The 7260-nt window shown below is 46.6% G+C and overlaps 1 protein-coding gene across 1 annotated transcript; it reads left to right on the top strand.

Annotated features, from left to right (window-relative positions):
• Positions 1–250: 250 nt before the first annotated feature.
• Positions 251–3863, top strand: LOC113962060. The gene is made up of 2 exons (XM_027672871.1): positions 251–584; positions 1483–3863. The coding sequence occupies exon 2, from the start codon at positions 1596–1598 to the stop codon at positions 3297–3299; it is 1704 nt and encodes a 567-aa protein (XP_027528672.1). The 5' UTR covers positions 251–584; positions 1483–1595; the 3' UTR covers positions 3300–3863.
• Positions 3864–7260: the final 3397 nt, after the last annotated feature.

Raw genomic sequence — 7260 nt, 5'->3', positions numbered from 1 at the left:
TTTCTCAAGGCCTTATACAACCTGGCTTTGAACACTGCCAGGGTTGAGGCAGTGGTATGTGCAATTATATCATTAGTGCCGTATGCTTCAGGTAGAGGAGGGAGAACATGAAGTGCTCCAAATACAAGAACCACCTGGCAATCAACTGGGCCAGGAGCTTCCCCCATCATATATAAAACGGACCTTGCAATTTGAGTCCCACCTGAAAAATGTATGGTTCACTGATGCATCCTCCAAAGGAGAGGAAGATACTGAGGGGTAGCCCTGTGTGTTTTTTGAGCGAGATGAATTGTGATGAAGGCAGAAGGAAATGCTCAGGTGGGAACATTGGTAGGCATGTGCAGTGTGGTTTTTAGAGAGGCTGAAACTAAAAACAACAGTATTTATTTATACGGACTCCTATGCTGCTTTTAAGGGGTGCACTGGATGGCTCCTGTTTTGCGAACAAACCCGCAGGAGGTCAGTCGGGTTCCCAGTGTGCCAGCAAGAGAAGTGGGACGACATCCTTAACACAGCTAAGCAGAAGTCTCTTGGTGGGATGGATTGCTACTCACCAGAAGAGGGATCACCTCCTGAATAATCAGGTAGATTAACTGACCTGTGTGGCAGGTATGGCAGTAAAGGGAGAAGAAATAAAATGGGAGCATCTCTTGCAGAGGTTACATGTAAAGGGAGGCCATTCAGGAGTTAAGGATCTTTTTAAGGGAGCTGGTAGCAGAGGGTGGCCTGTCACTCAGGAACTGTGTAACAGTCATCTCAGCCTGTGGCCAGTGTTGTACCCAACTAGAGAAACAACACCCTTTGCAGGAGGCTCCCCTTCACTTATGACACAGAAAAGGCCTCTGAGAGACCTGGCAGGTGGACTGTCTAGAGCCTTTCTTGAAGTCAGAGGGAAAGCAGTATGTTCTCATTGGGGTGGAAGTAATGTCAGGGCTCACTCAAGCTGAGGCAGTAGCACAAGCAACTGGGTACAGCACTGTAAAGGGACTGAAGCTGTGGATTAGTTATTTGCCATGGCCCAAATACCTCCAGTCTGACAACAGTAGTCACTTTACTGTCAGGGTGGTTCAAGAGTGGACACGGGATGAGGGAATCCAGTGGATCTTTCACACCCCATACTACTTCCAGGCAAATGGTATTGTTGAATGCACCAATGGGCTCTTGAAGAGGGCCCTGAAACCTCATGAACCTGGTTGACCACAGTTGGGTGTCATGTAGAATCAATGGCTGCTGGGGAGTTAAGGAGTGCCCATGACTCAGCCTTTTGTCTTCAATCCCCACCCATACTTCCTGGGACAAAAGAAGCCAAAGACCCTACAAATCCTCCCCATTACCCAGAACAACTGGTTTTGGTAGAATTACCAAGAGTAGGATTGGTACCTCTGACCTTAAAAAAGCCACTTAACCTCTGTGTATGGGTGGTTACTGATGGTTCCCTCCTTTTAATCATGTTTTGTTTTTATGCACGTATATATTTTACAGATTATCTGAAATCCACTGCTGGACCCACGCTTTCAACTGTTGAGTGGATGGACCATTTTGTGTATTTTTAGTTTGATTTTACTAAGCCTATTTTGCCTTTTTACTAGAGAAAAATGGTGTGGGAAAAGTTTTTATTCTTATTTTATGGGTGTACAATTTTGTCTCAATTGATTGAGAATGAGGATACTCAACCAAATTTAGCTTGGGAGTTGATACAAGGATTTATGCATATTTGGAACCACACAAATCAAGGAATATGTATTAACCTCCCCAACTCTGCATCAGAGGGGCTTAGATTTATGATGATTTGGTTAAATTTTTCAGAAATATTAACAAGAGAACTAGATAACCTTAAAAAAACAGGAGGAAATGTTACCTGGGGAGTGGTCGAGTCCCCCTTCCTAGACCAGAAGGAAGGACAACAATGGGCTGCAAATGGGACATGGGTAGAATACAAGAAAGCCTTTTACCAGCTCCCACACAACTCTACCTGGAACCATTTATGGAATCAGACATGTTATCGATCATTAGACACTAACCCTACTGAGACATTGCAAAATGTCACTTCTATCCCTTGCACTGTGATACCATGGTGGGATTCTCCTGCTGAGGGTGGGTTTTTCGAACATGAATACAATTTACATTGGGATGCAGGATGGTGTATACAGATCCCCAATAACCCAGGAACCCCACACCAAGTTAACCAAACAAATTATGAGTGGGCTTGGTCTCTGAAACAAATCTTTGACCCCATATCTCCCCTACAATGGGCCTCCAGGGTCCCCACAGGGGAAATAGTAGAATGGGAAGTGGGGAAATCGGACTGTAAGGACCAGCAGATCACACTACCTAATGGAGAGAGGATCTGCTGGAAAGTGAGGAACACCAGAAGCATCATCCAAAGTAAATCAGAGACTTCCTTTCTGAATTGTTCCCGTATATTAGATTGTACCACTGGTGCAGGTGAGCCTATAGAAACCTGGTATATCTCAGAGCTGAGAACTTTTATCCGGGACATGTGTACGTGTTGGGGTTATCCCAACTATGGCTATCTAAATCGAGACACCCGGTGCAATGGGTCTTACGAAAATTCGGAGACGGCACTATCCTGCGGTATTCCCGTTACACATGGCCCTGACCCAAGAAGGGTCTTGAATTCAAGTACTGAAGCACAGGAAGTTCCCCGAGGCGACCTGTATCAGTGTTCACAAGCCAAATATCCAGCTCCGAGGGGAACAGTATGGGCATGTTCAGATGGGAAAATGTATTCCCACTTGAACATGTATGATATGGCTGGACTCCAGTGTACTATTGGGTTTCCTACCATGTGTCCATCTAAAACATTCAATTATACACTTTATTGTAACAAAAAGGTGCAGAGAGAAATCCGCAATCCAGTAGATGCAAAAGGGTGGATTGGGGGGATTCAAGTCCCTGACTATTATACCTGGGGACAAAATGTTGCTTTAGACTTAGAATTATTTTTTGTGCCCAGTGGAGTTAATCAACGGCATCAATATGTCTTGGAGAACTTAACTAGGCAAATCCATGTGTTGAGCAATTGGACCGAACGTGCCTATGGGAAACTGAATTTGCAGGCCCAAGAGGTACCAAAAATGGCTTTGCAGAATCGATTAGCCCTGGATATGGTGTTGTTGAAAGAGCATGGAGTATGTGGGATGCTAAACCTAACGGATGGAGAATGCTGTGTCACTGTTCATAACGCTGCCACCACCATGGAAGAAGCACGTCAGAAGATGAAGGAGGTTGCTGAACAAACGGGGGAACTGTTTCAAGCAATGCAACCAAAGGAATAGTTTGATGGACTGAGCCCAGATCGTGGATCACATTGCTACTAAAGTGCCTTGGACTTACGGGATGGGGAAAATAGCATGTACATGTTGCCCTTATGATATTTTGTGGATTTTTGGTTTTGATGAAAGGTCAGAAAGTCACGTGAAACTGTTTGCTTGTGGCAAGCTATAAGAAGAGGATGAAGGAGATTGTTGGGATTCGTGAGAAGACTGACAACCTCATAAAGTAAAAAAATGACATAAAAAAGCTCTTGCTGAGTGAGGAATGTTTGAGTTCACCTCCAAAGGCTCTTAGCGGTGCTCTGGTGGGAATTTCTCTGCCAAAATTGCTTAGAAGGTCCATGCAAGTGTTTTGGTACTTATAATTTATAGGATAAATATGAAGATACACGAGCATGATTTATTGATAGAGCATAAGCTATATATAGTGCCTTTAACTGTATTATTAAAACTGAAGGTAAATAATTAATGGAATGAAGAAAAGATACATAAAACTCTGGGGAGTTTTGATGGGAAGCATTCCTGTCTTGTGGTAATTAAAACTGAATATATTCTGAGTATATATTATGTCTTTCTAGCAAAAAAGATTACTTCCTCATTTCACCTGCATGCTAGGAGACACTGTGTGTGGCCGCAGAAGCTGTGCAGCCTGCGTGAGAAAAACCAGGGAGGAAAAATGCGTATGGCTGTTGGGCTTGAATGCCACCCCACACACAGGATAGGATTACTGTCTGTGGGTGCTGACCAGTTCTGTCTGGTTAACCCTCAGAGTAGTTTTAGGTGAGATATAGCTCAAATAACACATGTTAGTTTTGCGAAGTTCAGTGCTGCCCATTTCCATGAGAAGTGTGACAGAAAGGTACAGGCTGGCTTCAGCAGAAAGCAAGGGACAAAGTTAATGTTTTTTATGATTATAGTCAGAGGACTTACTCAAGCAAAGCAAAATTCAGCTAGTGATTCATTATGTCTCCATAGACATCTCTCCTGGGTTCGGGAGGAAAAGATGGGCGGACCACTCCGAAGAACGATAACTCAAACAGGCCCTTTCATGACTCAGACTATCTGGTTTAGTGAATTGACTCAGAGACACATAGGATCAAATATCCTGAACACCTTTAGGGTATCTTTTTTCACTGAATTCATTTACACCATGTCCACACCAAACATTAGTAAGGTCAAAGTGACCTTACAACTAGTTGTTAAATTCCCTGGAGTCAGAATAACTCAACCTCAAGTGGCTGTCAATCTAAACAGACCCTCGGTTAACCCAAACACGTTGCAACACAACCAACGCCAAGGCCTCTCTACCCTTCTGTTCAAGCATGAGAACTGAAAGGTGTTCATGGGATTCAAGGGAAATCATTCATAATTCAGCCCCAGCAAAGCCTCAGAGTGTGAGAGAGAGACCTTCTATTTGCACCACTGCATCTGCCAAAGCCTTTTGTAAAATCAGTGGTGCTCTCTTGCCCGGTGTGAAGATGAACAGAAATCTATAGATTTAAGTGCTTTCAGTGTTCATAAGGGATAAAACTTGTTTCTGGCTGTAGTTTTGCCACAGTATTTTAGTCTTCTGAAGAGATAAAAAGTAGCAGTGGAAAAGTTCTTCATTTCCTAAAGCATCAGGGCACTTGTGGTGAGTCTCCCCAACCGTGGGCCTACCTGGTCCAGTCCAAAGCCCCTGTAAGAATCTGTGCCTGTTCTCGTGTTCAGAGAATTCATCTCACCGATGTCTGTCAGTGTCTGCAGGCAGGGTGTCAGATGACAGAGCCAGGCTCTGCTCAGTGGTGCCGAGCAATAGGACAATTGGCAATGGGCAGAAACTGAACCACAGGGAGTTTGACCTGACCGTGAGGAAGGATTTCTTTCCTGTGCAGGTGACTGAGCACTGGAACAGGTTGCCCAGAGAGGGTGCCAAGTCTCCCTCACTGGGGATATTCGGGAACCGTCTGGACACAATCCTGTGCAATGCGCTCTGGGATGACCCTACTTGAGCAGGGAGGTTGGAGCAGATGACTCACTGTGGTCCCTTCCAAACCTGACCCATCCTGGGATTCCGTGGTTCTGTCAAAAGGCTGAAAGGCAACTGAGCACTACAGTCAGTGACCAACGTTAAAATCAAAGCTGCTGCAAGTTCCAACAGCTTTCCAGCAGTTTGTAATAAAGCTTGGCACGTATAACAAACGAGCGATCAGACACGAATAATAAATTAGATCCGTGTTCCTAGAGCTTTGTGTGTCTGCTCTCCTGAAACACCTGCAGCGTCGGGCACGTCAACACCCTCTCATACTGACAAGGCACAGCTCCTGCGTTTACATGAACGTGTTTCTGTCTGTGCAGACACTCGCTATCGGATGCAGGTGGCCTGTATGGAGACCTAAGGAAAACGCGCGGGAGAAGCCGCCCTTGGGCTGCACAAGCCCAGGGGCGAATCCGTGCCGTGAAATCTCCTCCCGCAGCCCCGTGGGGACTGCTGGCTTGGGGCGAGGGCGGGCGGAAGTGACGCAGGCCGGGCGGAAGTAACCGCGGCGGGGCTGGGCAGAAGTGCCGGCGAGAGCGGCGCGGTTCCGGCGCAGGTGAGCGGCGGGGCCTCCCAGTCCCGCGGGGTCCCCCGGCCCGGGCCGGGCTGAGCCTCGCCGAGCCTCGCTCGGTGCAGCCCGCGGGGCCCCAGCGCTTCGCCTTTACCCTCGTGTAAAGAGGAGCGCGGCTACAGGAGCCGCGGCCCCCCGGGCCAGCGGCCGTGCCCCCTGTGCATAGAGATGCTGCAGGGCCTGTTCTGCTGGGTCTCTCCTCCCTCTTTCCCTCCCTCCTCCCATCAGAGAGGCCTCGCCAGGCCGAGTCTCCGTCTGCGCATTTAAGATTTCGATTCAGACTGTTTTGGGAAAGCCCATGAGGGCTATGAAGGCGGTGGGAGCGCCGGGACGCATCACCTCTTGAGTGTGTTAATAGCAGCTTGTTGCTTTTTGTTTTATTTTGTGCTGTGATGGTGCCTGTTTATTGCAGAGGGTCTTGAGGCAGGCTGGGCACAGCGGCGTTTCTGGAGGCAGGGTGCTGTGTGCATGCACACAGTGTGTGCCCGGCAGGTAGAGTCACAGTCACCGAACCTTATGGGACCAGCTTGAGATGCGGAGCCTCTTTGAGGAGGATTTTTTGCAACTGTTGACTCTTTGGACTGGGGTATTCCTTCCGGGACGAGTGTCTTTACAGGTATCTGCCTTCCCCATAGCAGCTAAAACTTGCTGCTTGTGTCGTGAAGTCTGGGTGTTTCACGTTGTTACTCATTACGATATTGTGTGCAGAAAGGGTTTTCATGACAGAGCAGAGCATGCACATCATCATTTTGCAAAGGAGCCAGTAATCCTCAGTGAGGCTTTTGTTGACTGCTAATCTAGAGTGGGGAAATTGTACCTTTTCACTGGCTGCTGAGCTGCCCGGGAGAGACTGAAATGTGGCTCTCTGCTTCTCCTTTTGACTTCTTACTTCAACCAACAAGATCTGATGAAAGAGGTTTTTTGTGACAGCAGGACCTTGTATTCTTCTTTCAGCCAAATCTGGTAACTTTATCAAAAGATTGCAAAGTTGTAGACTTGAGGGTCGGTAAAAAACCTCCCTCAGGGGTCAGAAATGACAGTCTTGGTAGGAGATGATTCTTTGTTTCTCCCTATACTTGCTGTCTTTTCTCTTTTGACTGTGTCTAGTTCATAGATGTTGTTGTAATGCAAGTGACTCCCTTGGGCTGTCAGGCTCTGCTGCTGCAGAAGAAGAATACATTGTAAATGCAGACAGGCTAGAAGAAATTAAAAAGCCTAACAGTATGGATTATGTCAAGAAAATACAGTTTTTTGTAACCTGATGGAAACTGTAAAAAGCTTGCACAAGAGTGGATAGGTAGTTGGCTGAAATGCTGTGCTTGAATCTTACATGTTTTCCTAGGACAAAGTCCTCACTGGGTTGCACATGCTGGCTG

This window comes from Neopelma chrysocephalum, unplaced genomic scaffold (genome assembly GCF_003984885.1).
Source record: "Neopelma chrysocephalum unplaced genomic scaffold, ASM398488v2 Primary Assembly neopelma1_100830, whole genome shotgun sequence".
Classification (NCBI taxonomy): domain Eukaryota; kingdom Metazoa; phylum Chordata; class Aves; order Passeriformes; family Pipridae; genus Neopelma; species Neopelma chrysocephalum.
Note: the sequence above shows the minus strand (reverse complement) of the source record. Positions and strands in the feature narration are given on the sequence as shown.

Bases quoted from the DNA above. Each gene is read 5' to 3' on its own strand.
- LOC113962060 (XM_027672871.1), top strand. From the start codon at position 1,596: ATGGTGTGGGAAAAGTTTTTATTCTTATTTTATGGGTGTACAATTTTG.